At 44.3% G+C, this 17668-nt stretch overlaps 3 protein-coding genes across 6 annotated transcripts; all 3 read right to left on the bottom strand.

Moving 5' to 3' along the window:
• Nucleotides 1–205: 205 nt before the first annotated feature.
• On the bottom strand, nucleotides 206–4617 carry LOC136665029 (1-acylglycerol-3-phosphate O-acyltransferase ABHD5). The gene is made up of 7 exons (XM_066642576.1): nucleotides 4567–4617; nucleotides 3977–4062; nucleotides 3216–3612; nucleotides 2901–3055; nucleotides 2618–2729; nucleotides 1707–1887; nucleotides 206–718 (listed from the first exon to the last, which is right to left on the bottom strand). The coding sequence occupies exons 1-7, from the start codon at nucleotides 4605–4607 to the stop codon at nucleotides 569–571; spliced, it is 1122 nt and encodes a 373-aa protein (XP_066498673.1). The 5' UTR covers nucleotides 4608–4617; the 3' UTR covers nucleotides 206–568.
• A 1551-nt stretch (nucleotides 4618–6168) lies between these two features.
• Nucleotides 6169–9191, bottom strand: rpl14 (ribosomal protein L14). Its single transcript, XM_066642663.1, has 6 exons — nucleotides 9138–9191; nucleotides 8021–8122; nucleotides 7719–7813; nucleotides 6633–6732; nucleotides 6429–6482; nucleotides 6169–6274 (listed from the first exon to the last, which is right to left on the bottom strand). Exons 1-6 carry the CDS (start codon nucleotides 9138–9140, stop codon nucleotides 6203–6205), a joined length of 426 nt encoding a protein of 141 aa, XP_066498760.1. The 5' UTR covers nucleotides 9141–9191; the 3' UTR covers nucleotides 6169–6202.
• Nucleotides 9192–9571: 380 nt separating this feature from the next.
• On the bottom strand, nucleotides 9572–16306 carry sgo1 (shugoshin 1). Of its 4 annotated transcripts, none has more exons than XM_066642594.1 (11): nucleotides 16168–16306; nucleotides 15360–15519; nucleotides 14331–14527; nucleotides 14117–14160; nucleotides 13903–13988; nucleotides 13451–13756; nucleotides 12796–13347; nucleotides 12103–12282; nucleotides 11864–12007; nucleotides 10021–10186; nucleotides 9572–9843 (listed from the first exon to the last, which is right to left on the bottom strand). In XM_066642594.1, the coding sequence occupies exons 2-11, from the start codon at nucleotides 15505–15507 to the stop codon at nucleotides 9717–9719; spliced, it is 1950 nt and encodes a 649-aa protein (XP_066498691.1). In that variant the 5' UTR covers nucleotides 15508–15519; nucleotides 16168–16306; the 3' UTR covers nucleotides 9572–9716. The 4 variants fall into 4 exon arrangements, with proteins under 4 accessions (XP_066498691.1, XP_066498694.1, XP_066498693.1 ...); XM_066642597.1 differs by having other exon boundaries at nucleotides 10021–10120; XM_066642596.1 differs by having other exon boundaries at nucleotides 12118–12282.
• Nucleotides 16307–17668: the final 1362 nt, after the last annotated feature.

The raw sequence follows: 17668 nt of genomic DNA, 5'->3' as shown, positions 1-17668 counted from the left end.
TGTTACTGACACTCTTGGTATGAAATCTGTGACTCTGAACCTAATACAGAAATAAACACTCCTCCTTCCCTCTCAACTTTACCCTGCGTTTCTCTACACCACATTTCCGAAATTAACACACAGAAGAACACTGCAGCACACATTAACAGAGCAATACTTTATTTCTTAAACATATCACTGTCTTTATTCTGTGATGTTTACAGGTTATATGTTAATAACATGATCTGTTCATATTTGATTCAGTATTTAAAGAGCCCACATGACAGCAAACCAGCGTCCATTAACTACTTATAGCCTTAAGCTCTGCCCATTCAATTAACAGTTCAGTCAATCACAACGATGTACATATATAATTCTAGTCTTAAAGACAAAATAAAAGTAATTTTAAGGACTAATTAGAGGTTGATATGTTTTTTCTACTTCATGAAAAACAGTCAGTGCCCTTAAAATATCTTGATTTTTATACAAACATTCACAATGAATCCCCCTCATAATTAATTATAATATAATATCATATAATAAAATACATTTATTAATATTCACGTATACACTGCACATTCCTCCATCTTTATTCTGATACTCTCTCCTCTCCTCTACTTTCTCTCTGCTCTTCGGTCCTTTCTGCTCCCTCTGTAGTGTTGCTGCAGATCTTCAGCACAGCCTGATTGAAGTCCTCTGACTGGTCAGCGAACACGTAATGACCCGCCCCTCTGATGACCTAAGAGAAAACAGCAATGGACAACAGAGGTCATGTAATCCCAAATGGAGCCCTGAGCCCTGCAGTCCTCCTTAAAGTCTATAATCTGGTGACATCAACAGCATGCAGACGCTCCGGGTGAAAGACTCTGTCAATGTTGGTCCAGTCTGAGGAGCTGCTGTTGGTGTATACCAGAGTGGATTTAAGAAGTCTGTGTGAGTTTGGTCAGTGAAAAATCTTTGAAAACGCATGAAACGCTTTAGCAGTTTCTCAAATTCACTCTATTCCCTTCAGTCCATGAAATGCATACTTTTACACAAACAGTAACCACAGCTAGAGGGCAGTAGTCTTTAAAAGCACTGAATTTGAAAGCGTATGGGCTGTGGGCAGCACGGTGGCGCAGCAGGTAGGTGTCGCAGTCACACAGGGGCCTGGAGGTTGTGGGTTCGATTCCCGCTCCGGGTGACTGTCTGTGAGGAGTGTGGTGTGTTCTCCCTGTGTCTGTGTGTGTTTCCTCCGGGTGACTGTCTGTGAGGAGTGTGGTGTGTTCTCTCTGTGTCTGCGTGGGTTTCCTCCGGGTGACTGTCTGTGAGGAGTGTGGTTTGTTCTCCCTGTGTCTGTGTGGGTTTTCTCCGGGTGACTGTCTGTGAGGAGTTGGTGTGTTCTCCCTGTGTCTGTGTGGGTTTTCTCCGGGTGCTCCGGTTTCCTCCCACAGTCCAAAATCACACGTTGGTAGGTGGATTGGCGACTCAAAAGTGTCCGTGAATGTGTGTGTGTGTGTGTTGCCCTGTCAAGGACTAGCGCCCCCTCCAGGGTGTGTTCCCGCCTTGTGCCCAATGATTCCAGGTAGACTCTGGACCCACCGCGACCCTGAACTGAATAAGGGTTACAGATAATGAATGAATGTATGGGCTGTTCTCTGCTTTCCACACTTGTCTTAAGAGTGCGATCAGAGGGCTGCTTTTTCAAAGGTAAATTTAACTGCCTGTATCTCCTGGACTTTACTCACTATGAGGTCAGTGTTGTGTCTGATTTCCTGGATTCTGGTTCCTGATTGACCATCGATACAGGAGCGGGATCCACTGATCACGGAAATATGGATGGAGGGATCTACTTGCTCCACCCGCTGCATCATAGGAAACTGAGCCCAGCCATATGGAACCGTCATGTTCTTAAATGCAGTTTCACCACTGACAGAGGACACACACAACAACAAATAAACAGAGCTCTGTTAATCTGTGTCAGTCAGTAGAGAGGAGATCTGGCCCTCTACATATTCCCTATATAGTGCACATCAGATAATTAAACTAATCTGACAGGGAAACACAAACCTTATAGCAAACTAAACATTATTTTGACATATAACGCACTACTTGAGTGGAGAAACAATTCCTTTATGACCTACACTGTGCCCTACAGAGAGTGTAGAGAGACATTTGGGATTACGCCGTTTAAACTTCACAGTGGGAAAAGAACGAGACAATACATGGTCGCTTACACACTAAAACAAAACACAAGTGAAATAAGATGATTACTGAAGATCATACTGTGTATGAATAGCTCACTCAGTTTCAGACACAAGAGCAGAGAAATGCACTGGAGTCTAACCTGATAACAGAATCCAGTGCTAATATGGCTAACTGAGTATAACAGTCTCTTTCTACTCATTACGCAACATGGTGGGATCCTTTACCCCCCTGATTCAAAGAGGCAGTGGGCTTCTGAGTGTTGTGAGACTTGCTCCAGCAGAAGGAAATCAGCTGTATGTTAAATAGATATATCCATGTTTCCCGTCTGTTTACATTAGTGCTACTCTCTCAAAGCAGGTCCCCAGAATGGACCCAAAATCACTTGACTGCAACTCATTTACATATGCACAAGGTCACAGTGAACTGGACTGTAGTGAGCTGCAGTGTGTACCTCGGCGTCTGGACGTTCAGGTGATAAATATAATCAAGCGCAGTGTTGTCCTCAAACACAGAGGAGTATTTCTGCTTAAAATCTTGTCTCAGAAACTGCAGCAACAATGGACCTGAAACACAGAGAGAGAGAGAGAGAGAGAGAGGTGCAGCTATATTTGAGAACCGCTAGTTTAGAATCACAAAGTCCCAGATCCCAGTTTAACTGTGAGACAGTTGTAGAACCTGTTCCGATGTGAGTGTGTTACTGGTGTGTGTGTTTTTTCCAGTGTGTGTAGTGGTACCCAGAGGTCCGGCGAGTCTTAGCAGAGCCAGAGGATTGAACGGATTCATAGCTGAACCCAGAACTTTAATCCACAGCGGAATTCTGCTCTGGTGTTCCTCAGAACCAGGTCGTTCAGGAAAACCCCACGGCTCCACTAGAATCAACTGCTTCACCCTTAGACACAGAAAACACACACACACACACACACACAGCAGTTTACCGCTGCCCTTTCACACAGGTTATAAACAATGTTTGAGCTCAGAGTAATCTTTGGCACAGAAAAATACCATATGAAATCCAATCAGTACCAGGTGTGTTTGCAATGTGTTCAGACCTGTGTGGGTGTGTGAGGGCGTAGGCTGTGGAAATGTAGGCTCCAAGATTATGACCCAGTAGAATCATGTCCTTCAGGTCGACCCGTTCTCTCCACTCCTCCAGAGAACGAACGAACCAACGTTCTGCCTCCTCGGCTTGTTCCGGCACTGGGGGCCTGCTGCTGCGCCCGAAACCCAGCAGGTCCACAGCATACACAGGACGGTTCTCCGCTAGAGCGCCCAGGTTCTTTATCCATAGACCCACACCACCCCCAAAACCATGCACCAGAACCAGGGGAACCTGTGGGCTCTCAACACTGGAGATATCTGAGTTCTTAGCATCCGTAATGGCCAGAGTCCAGATGTAGTTCCCATCAGAAATAGGAACCTGCCCTCTGGAGAGCAGGGGTTCTAGAGCTGAGGAGGAACATCAGAAGAATGTTACTGCCTTGTGTTTGTGTAGTAAATAATTACACTTACTTAATTACATGTAGGAGTTAGTACTGTCCCTAGGACCTTAATGGGTGGTTTCCCAGAGAGGGATTTAGCCTAGCCTTGGACTATATCCTACTTTCAGTAGAAAAAAATCACCATACAAAATGCTGCGTAATCCAGGACTAAGCTTAATCCCTGCCTGGGAACTAAGATTTGAAACTCTAGTCCAGTTTATTACAGTAGGCCTATATTAGCAAAAGTATCTCCATCTCCTATGTACTGTGACTGGAGGATGGATTTAACACCCTACACAGACACTGAGCATCATGAACTACTCTGCACTCACGACGGAGAATCTGTTCCTCTGCCTCCTTAAGGTGGAATGGAGATGTTGGGCACCAGGATGGAATCCAGCTGGAGATCCAGGAGGATCTGAGATAAACAAGAACAAACTGAGATCAACACTTGCCGTCACATATCTCAGTATCACATGCACCCTCTGGTCACACAAACACATTCTCCATGAAGAACACACTTCTGCACGTCTACACAGAACAATCACTGGATTAGGAACATCTCCCTTTTATCTTCACTTATGACAGCTCAACTGACTAAACAGGAGAACTTAGTAGTTCTTCAATTACAGACTGCGGTTCACTTGTTCCCTGCACACTTTCTTATCCCCTTTTCACCCTGCTCTTCAATGGTCAGGACCCTCATGGAGAAGGTATGGATCATTCTCTAATTTTCAGTCCAGAAGTGACACTTGAAGTGAATATACACCATCTGTATATTCAAAAACATAAACAGTAAACATCTATGTTCAGAGGGAGGAGTCCTCCTTCACCAAAACAGCCAAAAGAGTTTTTATGATAAACAAAAATTAATAAAGCTATAAATATATATTTACAGTTTTGAAATAAAACAAATCAAGACCTGCAGCGGAGCTCAGGGCAGTCCTTGAAAACACGCTCCATGTCTGGACTGAGAGACTCAAGTAGAGAAAAGTGGAGAGTACCTCTCACCCACTGCCTCTCTGTCCCTCAGGAACTCAGAGCTCCAGCTGTAGTTTAACCCTCTCCAGAACCTCCTAATAAACTATGCTAGACCCGTTCTGCTGGAGCTCAAGTTTTAATCCTCTAAAGCAGCGATTCTCAAATCTTACGACCAAATACCACAGATAAGTATGGAAGCCCATTTCTGCCCATTGAAGAAGCAAAGGCCATATACTAAGACAGTCTTAAATGATATACGAAGTTGAGATAGTAAGTCTTAATTATGAGATGCTAAGTCATTAGTACGAGATAGTAAGTCTTAATTATGAGATGCTAAGTCATTAGTATGAGATAGTACGTCTTAATTATGAGATGCAAAGTCATTAGTATGAGATGGTAAGTCTTAATTATGAGATGCTAAGTCATTAGTATGAGATAGTAAGTCTTAATTATGAGATGCTAAGTCATTAGTATGAGATAGTAAGTCTTAATCATGAGATGCAAAGTCATTAGTATGAGATAGTAAGTCTTAATTATGAGATGCTAAGTCATTAGTATGAGAGAGTACGTCTTAATTATGAGCTGTTAAGTCATTAGTACGAGATGGTAAGTCTTTATTATGAGATGCTAAGTCTTAATTATGAGATACCTATAGCAAGACAGCAGACCATGGTTGGTCCATTGAGGGGAAAAAGTCCATTGGCATATTTGCAGCTTTCGGGGTGGACCACCAGTCGTTAAACACATCACTGACACACAAGCAAAACTTGGAACCAGTTTAGTGACAATGCTGAGCCTAGCCAGGCACTGGAAGGGACTCTCAGTCAGCTTTAAATGCAGATATAGCACAGCATCCATTTTGATAAGTCATCTCTTTTGGCAAATTGGTAAACAAAGTTCTTCACCAGTTGAACGTGGTTTATCTGCTTTTGCAATCCACAAACTAGTATTGTAAGATGTTTCTTGGAATTTAGAAACCAGGGGTGATATTCTTTATTGTGGATGGGTACTGCTTCTGATCCTTCAAATATTTGCCCACATGCTACTTTTTTATGCAAAACTCATTTAAGAAACTATGAAAACTGAAAGATATACACATTAAGATTTTATCACCATTTATTCAATTAATTATTTCTCCGATTTCATACCACCTCAGGATGATTCCTGGACCAGCTTGAGGACCAGTGCTTTAAAGAGTCATACCCTTTCTTGAGTCAGTGATTTAGAAAAGAACTGGCTAGTGCCACAGACTTAATCTTTTAGAATTAATCAATATCACATCCACTAATTATGACATCTCATTCATCACTGTCCACAATTAACTACTCAACTCTGGACTGTGGTAGCCGTGTCCCACCATCTAAAGACCTCATTCCTCATTTTAGACCAGATTTACACGTCTCACCCACTGAATTTTATTGAAATACTGTTGGCCTTCCCCTTTAAACTAGAAACAGCAGCTTCTACGCTGAATGAGTCTTTTTTCAGACAGTTTACAAGGGGGGGTGTTATCTGTGTGAGATTATGAAGAAAAACAAAGTCATGGTTAACAATTTTAACAAGTTTATTTCAGAGGTTTAGGCTTTTTTCGCAGCAGGAGTTGTAGCTTTCTTGAGCTTCTTCACCTCATGCTTGATGATCTTGTTCCTCTGCAGAAACAAACACAGAAGAATCAGACACTTTTCCTGAATCAACAACATTACCATTCACACAACTGCATGACCAAGCTCAGGGCTCATTTGAGTTGTAGAAAAGCCCGGGTCAGTTACAGTCATGTCTAAGCTCAGATTAAAAATCACTCACCATTTTCTTGGCCTTCATGACCTTGTAGCGGTCAAAATCTGTCATTTTGGCCCTCTGTTAAAACAAAAAACATACAAACAGATCAGGTTCAGCTATAGTTTAACGTTAAGCAGTAAACACAAACTTCAGGAACCAGGTTTCCAACCAGGAGCAGAACTCCAGTCCAGTCAGCCCTGGTTCCATCAAAAGTGTAAAATCTCCCACCTTCTGTCTGGCTTCGATCTTCTTGGCCCAGCTGCTCTCAGCCCACTTCTGACTGATCTCAGCCTTTTCCCAAGCGCGTCTCACAAACTTCTGGCGAGCGCTGTTCAGAGGAACACAGAGGGGCAATACCATCAATAAAATTAAAAATCACTGCAGAAAAATGCTTTTGATTTCACAAACACTAAAAATGAGTTTTTATTTAATATTGATTTATTTACTGCATCCTTAACACTGCAGAAAGAAACCAGTGTGATGCTGATTCAGGGCTCAGTCTCAGGTTCTACACATTAGAACGGATCTATTCACACTAGTTGGTACGTACATGAAAAGTTAGACCACCCACTGTTCCCCAAACACCACTAATAACCCCAGCTGCTGAACTCCTGATAGAACCCAACACTGGAGGCCAGAGTTACACCTTAGCCATCTGAATCAATTCATCGTCCTGCTGGGATGGCCTTCATGAGACAAACCTGAATGTATGAAGTGGGAAGAATCTAAAGTATGTGGAGCTGGAACCCAAACGATACCCAGTCTGGCACCCGTCCCAGAGAACCATTCATTAGGACGGACACTAACCTAATGGTTAGAGACCGGGCTTGGAACCGGAAGGTTTCCGGTTCGATCCCGAGGATTGGTAGGAACATCCATGGCTGAAGTGCCCTTGAGCAAGGTACTGAGCCTCAAACGCTCGCTGGGCGCCGGGGATGGCTGTCCGCCACTCTTAGTGTGTGTGTGTTCACAGCCCCTAGTGCACTAGTGTGTGTGTGTGTTCACTGCCACAGAGGGGTTAAATAATTGCACATTTCACTCTGATGCTGTAAATAAGGTACTGGAATATTGAAAATGTGTTTACGTGTTAAACCATAATTATTGAAACATGCAGTATTGCGACATATCCTGATCTCAAATTATTGTCCAGCGGTATCTAACACCAAAGCCGCTCCAAAAGAGTGCAGGAGTTTGACCCTCACACACATTTAAACCACAAGACACACTTTAATATGTTCCCAGAAACTACATAAACACACCCCCGAAGTGTGAGCATCTCCCAGCCCAAATCCACTGATACAAGCGTGGACTCACCTGTGAGGTACTTTAATGACATAGTCAGTGAGCTGCATGCACTTAAAGGGCATTGCTTGCCTCCTCACTCCAGTGCAGGGTCCATCCACCAGAGCCTACAAACACAAACACAGTGAACATCAACATAACACACAATCATCATCATCTCACACACTGGTCCTGGACTACACCTATGAGGTAGAGAACCAGATCCAATCCAGCACAGTCCTGCCACACTCAAGTAGGTAAACAGGGGTATTCCAGAACCAGGGCTGAAGACCAGGAGTAGACACCATTACTGGTGAGAAGAAACAGGTACATACCCGGTTCTGGTCGATGATGTCTACTATGGTGACGAGTTTCCCCTCATGAGGTCCGAAAGCAACGTAGGCCACACGGCCAATTTCCACGAAGCGCTTAAACACCTGTTGACACACACATATTACACTGATTAAACACACAGCACCCATGTATCATGACTGGACAACAACTCCACATTAACATATATCACATTATGAAATGATCCAAATAAAACAGCAATGATTATACATTCATAAAATTCAATGACTATCATTTTTGAACATATTTTCAACATACATTACTGACAGCATGTCACTGATTCATTACAGGGCCCCGTCAGCTGTTATTTTTATGTTTAAAAACATGGACAAAGCCACAGAGTCCCATCTAAAGTTCTGATAATATGAGCCGTCCCCAGTTCTACTCGTCACCCGAACTTGACCTTTTATTTCCGAGCTCAGAACTGAAGCCTCACCCTGGTCTGGGCGATAAACTCAGGCAGAATCGTCCAGCAACACCGCGATAATTCTCCTAGACTGAATCAGCTCTACTCCCGGCGTGTTGTGCTTCACTCGCTCCCTCTCCCCCGGGACAACGCTCAACGTAACGGTGCAGCATTTAAGGTGGAATGGAAAATTGTACTACATCAAAGATAGTTAACTTTAGTTTTCTAAGACTACGTCTCATTCCAAACAGGCCCCGTTTACGGAGAAACGGAAACGCTTGGCTTTTTAAGGTGGAATGGAACAGAGTGTAACGTGGAGTTTTTAAGGTGGAACGGAAAGTCAAATAATCTTCGAACATTTATTAAGAGAAGGGGATAAACACTCCAAGACATACCGAATACCAAATACAAACCGAGTACAGATATTATTGGTCGGGTACAAGCAAGCGTTAAATGTATGTAAGTGAAAACCTGAGCAAAACCCGCAGCGTTCTTCCAGAGCACCACGTTTCAGCAGAAACGCCTCAACAAACTTCAAATTCCCACTTATATACTGAACATAACTCACAGCTACGCGCTTAAAGCCACTCCTTGACGACAAATATTGTAATAACCGGGTAAATAACGTGCGGAGATGCTGTTAAATCACGAATATTGAGTAAAATCCACAGCGGTGTCGGCGCGGAGAAACTCACCATGGCGGCTGATCCGAGCAGAAAGAACGGGCCACCTCCGCTCAGCGCTGATACCGCCCACCGCGCATGCGCAAGACTCACTGAGCGTCACGTCATCAAGTAGCCCAGAGCGCAAAGCTGCACCTATGCGCGCCGACAAATACTCTCTGCATAATCGTGCACCCCCATCTCCGCCATTTTACCACAGCGGCAGGAATCGAGTTTTTATTTAAGAGCCTTATTTTATAACCTACAAATTTCTTAATTATATTCAGCTTTATATTTGCACATTGCTGAACTTTAATATTAGCCTCAATTTTCCCCAGAAATTAAAGATGGGTGGATGTATTTCATTAACTAGTCCAACTTAGGGACTTTAATTACATGGTCATTTTTAGCAACATCAACACAAGTCAGAAAAGAGCTGCAGACATGTTCAGCATTAAAAAGCCTTTATTGTTCATGATCCGACATTTTACACAAGTTAAAACCACACAAATTAAAATATTTACATTATGAATATAAAGTGGAAATGGCTCTAGGAATGAAACAATACTGTAATGCCCTATACAAATAAACCTAAACACACATTTAATATATTCAGCGACAGCCAACAAAGGACTCGTTGTACTTTTCCAAAGTTTTGAGGGAGCGGCGAGATTTCTGCTTAAATATCGGAGAACGCAGGAACTGTGTATCTGTGAATTTATCTCCACGACGAAGCTTCCTGAGTGAGAGAGAGAGATATTTTAAAAAGTGTCTGTGAAAAACAGTTTAAAAAAAAACATGCAATGTCAGAAGGAAGTGACAGGACACATCGATACAGCAGAATTAAAACTACAGTGAAGAATCACAAGAAGTTAATCAGCAGAGAAAAGGTAACTAAATTAAAGATGGAACGTACGAACTAATGGATGGCTCTTTATAGTTGACAGCACTCGTACGGCGTCGGATGCGTATAGGGCCAGAGGTAGAGTCTCGTCCAGGAGCAAGTGTTTGATTGGCTGCAGGGGAGAGATTTGTGACATCATACAAAGCCAAGCCCAGACAGGAACGTACAACCAGCCCACCTGAGTGCAAAGAAACAAGTAACATTAAAACAACATCCCCAACACCTTCTGTCAACATTCAGCTGACGGAGTGTGAAGAATGTGAAACAAGGAGAAATATGTGAGAAATGTGATGTGAACAGGACAGAGAAACAAGACTTCAAGAGTAATGAGAGTTTAGATCATAAAGAATCTACATTACAAATTCCAGAAATGTTGAGTATCCACAGCAAAATGTACAGGTCTTTTACACTTCGTTGAACGAAAACAAACTCGTCTTATTTCACTTATGTTTGAACCTTTGTGTTCCTCCAGGACCAGTCACTGAATTTATTTATTTATCTAGGGGCGGCACAGTGGTGCAGCAGGTAGGTGTCGCAGTCACACAGCTCCAGGGACCTGGAGGTTGTGGGTTCGATTCCCGCTCCGGGTGACTGTCTGTGAGGAGTGTGGTGTGTTCTCCCTGTGTCTGTGTGGGTTTCCTCCGGGTGACTGTCTGTGAGGAGTGTGGTGTGTTCACCCTGTGTCCGTGTGGGTTTCCTCCGGGTGACTGTCTGTGAGGAGTTGGTGTGTTCTCCCCGTGTCCGCGTGGGTTTCCTCCAGGTGACTGTCTGTGAGGAGTTGGTGTGTTCTCCCTGTGTCTGCGTGGGTTTCCTCCGGGTGACTGTCTGTGAGGAGTGTGGTGTGTTCTCCCTGTGTCTGCGTGGGTTTCCTCCGGGTGACTGTCTGTGAGGAGTTGGTGTGTTCTCCCCGTGTCCGCGTGGGTTTCCTCCGGGTGACTGTCTGTGAGGAGTTGGTGTGTTCTCCCCGTGTCCGTGTGGGTTTCCTCCGGGTGACTGTCTGTGAGGAGTTGGTGTGTTCTCCCCGTGTCCGCGTGGGTTTCCTCCAGGTGACTGTCTGTGAGGAGTTGGTGTGTTCTCCCCGTGTCCGTGTGGGTTTCCTCCGGGTGACTGTCTGTGAGGAGTTGGTGTGTTCTCCCCGTGTCCGCGTGGGTTTCCTCCAGGTGACTATCTGTGAGGAGTTGGTGTGTTCTCCCTGTGTCTGCGTGGGTTTCCTCCGGGTGACTGTCTGTGAGGAGTTGGTGTGTTCTCCCCGTGTCCGCGTGGGTTTCCTCCAGGTGACTGTCTGTGAGGAGTTGGTGTGTTCTCCCCGTGTCTGTGTGGGTTTCCTCCAGGTGCTCCGGTTTCCTCCCACAGTCCAAAAACACATGTTGGTAGGTTGAAGTGACCATAGGTGTGAGTGTGTGTGTTGCCCTGTGAAGGATTGGCGCCCCCTCCAGGGTGTATTGCTGCATTGCGCCCAATGATTCCAGGTAGGCTCTGGACCCACCGTGACCCTGAATTGGTTACAGATAATGAATGAAATTTATTTTTTAAATATTGTCAACATGTCTCGGGTTTATAGAGTAGCGTGTGTCTGACATCAACTTGTGGTCAGTTTTATGGGTAGCCGGAAAGGATAAATTCATAGCATTACCAATGTACTGCTGATATTGACCTTTCACACATGCTTATATTCTTTGGAACAAACTGAAAAGTCAAAATATTAAAAGCACTTTCAAGATGTTAGGGTAAATTCATTCTGGAAATAAGTTCCACATCTGTAACTCTGAACAGAGGAGTGTAGGGGTTAATCAAAAAGCAGAGGGGACTTAGGTCCAAAAGTCTTCAGTCGGTAAAGAGGTAAAACTGACATTACCTTTTCTTCTCTTAGTCTTATTCGTTAGGACAGTGTTCTCCTGTTCACAGGATTGGCTCTGGCAGTGTGGAAGATCAATGAATGGACTGTCAATCATCAACTCTGCCTCTTCAGCAGGAGTTACAGGAAGTGAAGAGCAAGGAGCTGGAAATAATAATAAAAAAGTCCTGTGTTAAAAATTAAACAGCTTTTTTTCACACAAAAAATAGAACAGAATGCCAAAATTAAGTCTGATAAACCTTTATTGGGTTTACATTTGTTTCTCTCAGGGGCCTTTGGAGAGTCCTTTAAACTCTCAGGAGGTGGGAGTACAGGGGAAACGGGTATATGTAAATTCTCATCAGGTGCTTGTGGGGAATGTAGTTCTGTAGGGGCCCACTCTATATTGTCTGAGGATTCAGCACAGGAATTTCTGAGCTCTGTAATGTAAAAAACAAACAAACAATAAATAACAATAAATAAATAATAATAACACATTCCTGAATGTGTTTTAACATATTAAACGTTTTCTTTTTCTTCTCTGAAAGCTGCTAGTTTTGTGTTAAGTTAAAGATGCTTTCATTTAACAGAAGTGTTTTTCTGCTGTTTGGTTTAAGCTTAACTCTCTATCCGCTGCTATAAGTAGATTCTGCTGCTGTTTTAGATCTTGTCACATTACCGCCACAGGGGCAGCCATTGCCTGAAGGTTAGAGGTCTGGGCTTGGTACCAGAAGGTTGCTGGTTTGATCCCGACGACTGGTGGGAACATGGCTGAAGTGCCCTTGAACAAGGCACAAAATGCTCCCCGGACGCAGAGCTGCTCCAGGTGTGTGTGTTCACTCCCACGGATGGGTTAAATGCATAGGTCAAAAATGAATATGACACAGGCCTAACTCCAGGCAGACTATGTGGCAGGTGTTGATGATCTGAAATGCAGTGAGAGATGTGTGTACCTGGGTGCTTGGCAGAGGCTCTGCGCTGTTTTGGAGCATTTCCTTTTCCTTGCTTCTGAGCAGATCTTCTTTTGGAGCGAGCTCTTCTCTGCGGTGGGCTTCGTGCTCGTCTTAATTTCTTTTCAGGAACGTAGAGGCTGTCATTCGCATCATCCTCTGATTCTGAAGGACTCATCTCTATGGTAGAGGGAGTGGGCTGGGTCCCCTGGGTGTGTGGGGCCATTTGAGTGGGCGTGGTCTGTTCTGCTGCAGGCTCAGAGCACTTGGCGCCAGCTCTGAATGGCGTTATATGGACTGCTTCCTCACAGTCAAAATCGAAGGTGTCGTTTCCTCCGAGACTCGAGTTTAGATTCGTATGAGCTTTGGAGTTATTTGATCGGTCTCTGCTTTTGGACCGTGCCCGAGGTTTAGAGTTCTCCCACGGCTTCTTTAGAGGAACGCGCTCTGGTTTCCTACCTCTCTCGGGTTTGGGCTGAGCTGCTCGCTTCTTTGTTTTTCGGGAAGCATTGCGCTGAGGAGGCTCCGGAGTGGAGTGCTGAATGGCTGGGAGGTCTGACAAATACATGAACATTAGTACAGGAAAAAACAAAACGTTCTTCAGAAAAATGTGATCCTTTATCATTGTGATGATGAAAAAACTGCCAGTCTTTCTTACCTGAGAGCTCAGATTCCAGATTGGCCCTGGAGCTGTCGATCATACCGTGCAGAAGTGGTTTCTGATCCAAACTCAATGGGTTCTCAGCAGCTATAATACACTCTGCATTCTCGTCTGGGTCCTCTGTAGTCTCAGAGTGTGGGGGCTCTACGTCCTCTGTGACAATAACACCCACAGAAGTAGGGTCAAATAATGAGCTTCGCCTCCTCAGGCGCTCTGTGCGTTTCTTTCCGTCTCCACGCCGCCGCGTTCCTACAGTTGCTGGCAGAGAACCTGCCTCACCACCTTTTCCAGCAGGAAAAGAGACTAGGAAGCAAAAACACAGAGTTTAAACAGGTTACAGCCTCAATGTTCAAAAAAGTTTCATCATTTTAAGTTAATATAGTTTACAAAAACCATCTTCTAAACAGATAACTGGGGTTTTAATGTTGTAATTTCCAGAAGACGCTCACCAGTCTCCGCAGAACACTGCTCTATGAAAGGCTCAGGAGAGCGGTGCTTCTCTTCTTGACTGAGAGCTTCATTTTGTGTCTTCGGCCTTAACCAGGACAGAATCACAATTATACACAGTTCAATTCCAGTTAAAAGCTGGAGAATTTGATTTAAGAATTTGATACTGGGTCACTTTACCAGAGAGCTGGTTAATCGATAAACAAATAAACTCACGAAGGACTGCTGAAGTCCAAGAGTAACTTTGGCTCCTCTGAAATCTGAAAACAACACAACAAACACACACAAATAAAAACAGATTGCAGAGAGAAAAGACTGTGGAGCTTTGCTATGACATGGATTACAAATAGTGGTCTTCACTGCACCCCAATTAAACTATAAACAAGCTTTGATAAAATGCCAGCACATTTCAGCACAGAGAATATCTCACCTGAGCACTCCTCACTGTCCCTTCCCTCAGAGCCCTCTTCAGCATCAGCAGGTGAAAGAAAAGTGCCTGTCTCTCTCTCTTCATCTGGAGAATGACCCCATGTGCTTGCCGTACCTTCTCCCTCTCTGCCTGAAGTGCCAGGGCCAGGGCCTTGTTGTTCACCTGGACACTCTTTAGTACGAAGGGCTTCACAGTCACTACACAAGGTACAACAGCAGAGGTCACAACAGAGAACACACCCTCAATCACCACTACACACAACTCAACACTTCTTCACAGCACTGTAAACATCCCAGGGAAGTAAACAGAGTGAATGGAACCAGGTGTCTCCATGTTTCCAACACAGAACGAGCATTTATTTCCTCTCCACCAACACCCATGACCTTCACTTGTCCAAAGAGCTTTATATGATGTGATGTTGATGATAGGGCGGCACGGTGGCGCAGCAGGTAGGTGTCGCAGTCACACAGCTCCAGGGGCCTGGAGGTTGTGGGTTCGATTCCAGCTCCGGGTGACTGTCTGTGAGAAGTGTGGTGTGTTCTCCCTGTGTCCGCGTGGGTTTCCTCCGGGTGCTCCGGTTTCCTCCCACAGTCCAAAAACACACGTTGCAGGTGGATTGGCGACTCGAAAGTGTCCGTAGGTGTGAGTGTGTGAGTGAATGTGTGTGTGTCTGTGTTGCCCTGTGAAGGACTGGCGTCCCCTCCAGGGTGTATTCCCGCCTTGCGCCCAATGATTCCAGGTAGGCTCTGGACCCCCCGCGACCCTAAATTGGATAAGGGTTACAGATAATGGATGGATGGATGTTGATGAAAGAGAACAGTGGACATCTCAACTCAGTAAGTTTGTCCCTCTCAGCATCCCTTTCCAACAGGAATGGATTTAAACACCAACAGCTTCTCCAAATTATGGGCACACATCAGCCGTTTACTATGCTTCTACTTAAGCACTTTTAGAGGAAGACGTCTGGTTCCATTCACTGATACAATACGAAGAACATAGAAAAGTAGGTCTATATACACCACTCGTTACCCGTGTTTCTGTGTTTTAGTTTTGAAAGTCCGTGGCTTGCAGCACTAGCACTCGCCAGTCTCTGATTCCTTTTCTCTTTCATCTTCTCCTTGATGTCGTCCAGACTTTGCTGGAATGACTTTTTCTGGACCACCCTCTCTCGAACCATGATGTAATCCCACTGTTAAAAGGTGAAGGAGGATTTTTTTTAAACGTTTAGATATTTAATACATGTCTGACAATGACAACATCTGTTATAAATAAACTAATAAATAATAAACAATGTCACAGAGAAGCTGTCTCTGTAATGGGGGAGAGAGAGAGAGAGAGAAGTAGTAATAATAATATAATACATAACGATAAATACGTTGTTTACGTAATTTTAATACGTGCTCTATAATGTTTTGACGTCTGTAAACGTGGCTGTGGTAACTAGATCATAATAAAATGATTTTAAATGTCTTTTCATTCAGCTTATTTGAACGTTCCGTTCCACCTTAAATATTGCAGCAATAACTGCACAATTTAAGGTGGAACGGAACAACTCCAATAAGAAGCTGGTGACGAGGGGGCGTAGATTCATAGAATTTCGTGAAATATCATTTCTAAATGATCGCCAAATGTCTACAAATGCTTTTAAAGAATCTGTCACTCTACAAACACCCCGAAATGTGTATTTATGCGCCGACGTTTAGTACAGTTTAAGTCAATGTTTAATGTTATTCGCCCCAGTGAGTCAATCCCCTCCCGCAAACCACAGTAACTGAGATAATGACATAATTCGGACATAAACAACAAACTGACCCTGAAATGTTTTACCTGGACTCACCGTTTAAAGCAGGATTGCAGAAACCGTACTCAACGGAACCAGAGATTCAGCTCCGCACGTGACGTCACGCCTCTCCCCTTTCTCTCCGGACGTTAACATTCGAAATCTGCGCCGTGAGTCCTGATTGGTCAAAGCGGCGTCTACGTCACTACGTCGCTAAGTTTCACACATAATGAATGTTTACATACGTTTTAATAAAATAAGTGAGTAGAAATAAAACTAATCAAATAAATGTATTAATGATACACAAATATGTACAAATATGTGAGCAATAATCACAGTACATATAAATTATAAATAAAAGTAAGTGCTTCTAAATGTATTGAAGGCATGACATAATTAAATATTATTTGAATAAATAAGAGGCGGCAGGTAGGGGGCGCAGTCACAAAGCTCCAGGGACCTGGAGGTTGTGGGTTCGATTTCCGCTCCGGGTGACTGTCTGTGAGGAGTGTGGTGTGTTCTCTCTGTGTCTGTGTGGGTTTCCTCCGGGTGACTGTCTGTGAGGAGTGTGGTGTGTTCTCTTTGTGTATGCGTGGGTTTCCTCCGGGTGACTGTCTGTGAGGAGTGTGGTGTGTTCTCCCTGTGTCTGCGTGGGTTTCCTCCGGGTGACTGTCTGTGAGGAGTGTGGTGTGTTCTCTTTGTGTATGCGTGGGTTTCCTCCGGGTGACTGTCTGTGAGGAGTGTGGTGTGTTCTCCCTGTGTCTGCGTGGGTTTCCTCCGGGTGACTGTCTGTGTGGTGTGTTCTCACTGTGTCTGCGTGGGTTTCCTCCGGGTGCTCCGGTTTCCTCCCACAGTCCAAAAACACACGTTGGCGACTCAAAAGTGTCCGCAGGTGTGAGTGTGTGAGTGAATGTGTGTGTGTGTGTTGCCCTGTGAAGGACTGGCGCCCTCTCCAGGGTGTATTCCCGCCTTGCGCCCAGTGATTCCAGGTAGGCTCTGGACCCACTGTGACCCACTGTGACCCTGAATTGGATAAGCGGTTACAGATGATGGATGGATGAATAAATAAGCATTGCATTGTTAATTTTAATGTTTTTATGCATATAGACCAAAGTTTTCAATGTGGTTACACTCATACATTGTCCTGTGTAGCACTGCTTTTGAGGTTGCACTTTGTGTATTCATGGTATGTATAATATGACGATGACATGTCCAGCATGTCAGATTTTTTTTTCTTGTTTATTTTTCACCTAATCTGACATCTACTGCAGCAAGTCCCTTGAGGGTGAGAGCAGAGCACTCTGTGGGTCTTCCTCCCTCTCGGAGCTGCTGCCGTCCTGAGGAGATACCCTTCTCCACACACTTACACCTTTGGAAAGTTTCACCCAGTCACTCACACACACACACACACACACACACACACACACACACACACACACCCAGTCACTCACACACTCACAGTTGTTGACCATTACACACATTCAGCCAGTCACACATTTGTAGTAATTTCATTCATTTCTAGAGCTGCAAGTCTGATGATTTTCCACCAGATGGCGGT

The sequence above is a fragment of the Hoplias malabaricus genome, chromosome 13 (assembly GCF_029633855.1).
Source record: "Hoplias malabaricus isolate fHopMal1 chromosome 13, fHopMal1.hap1, whole genome shotgun sequence".
In the NCBI taxonomy this organism is placed as follows: Eukaryota; Metazoa; Chordata; class Actinopteri; order Characiformes; family Erythrinidae; genus Hoplias; species Hoplias malabaricus.
Note: the sequence above shows the minus strand (reverse complement) of the source record. Positions and strands in the feature narration are given on the sequence as shown.

Coding starts and splice junctions, on each gene's coding strand:
- LOC136665029 (XM_066642576.1), bottom strand. CDS start 4,607: ATGGAGCGTGTTTTCAAGGACTGCCCTGAGCTCCGCTGCAG. Junction 2,730..2,900: donor AAGACTCGCCGGACCTCTGG/GTACCACTACAC, acceptor TCTGTGTTTCAG/GTCCATTGTTGCTGCAGTTT. Junction 719..1,706: donor GACACAACACTGACCTCATA/GTGAGTAAAGTC, acceptor GTTTTCTCTTAG/GTCATCAGAGGGGCGGGTCA.
- rpl14 (XM_066642663.1), bottom strand. Junction 6,483..6,632: donor AGATCGAAGCCAGACAGAAG/GTGGGAGATTTT, acceptor TTGTTTTAACAG/AGGGCCAAAATGACAGATTT. Junction 6,275..6,428: donor TCATGAAGGCCAAGAAAATG/GTGAGTGATTTT, acceptor TTGTTTCTGCAG/AGGAACAAGATCATCAAGCA.
- sgo1 (XM_066642594.1), bottom strand. CDS start 15,507: ATGGTTCGAGAGAGGGTGGTCCAGAAAAAGTCATTCCAGCAAAGTCTG. Junction 13,989..14,116: donor TTGGACTTCAGCAGTCCTTC/GTGAGTTTATTT, acceptor GTCCTGGTTAAG/GCCGAAGACACAAAATGAAG. Junction 12,008..12,102: donor CAAATGTAAACCCAATAAAG/GTTTATCAGACT, acceptor TATTATTTCCAG/CTCCTTGCTCTTCACTTCCT.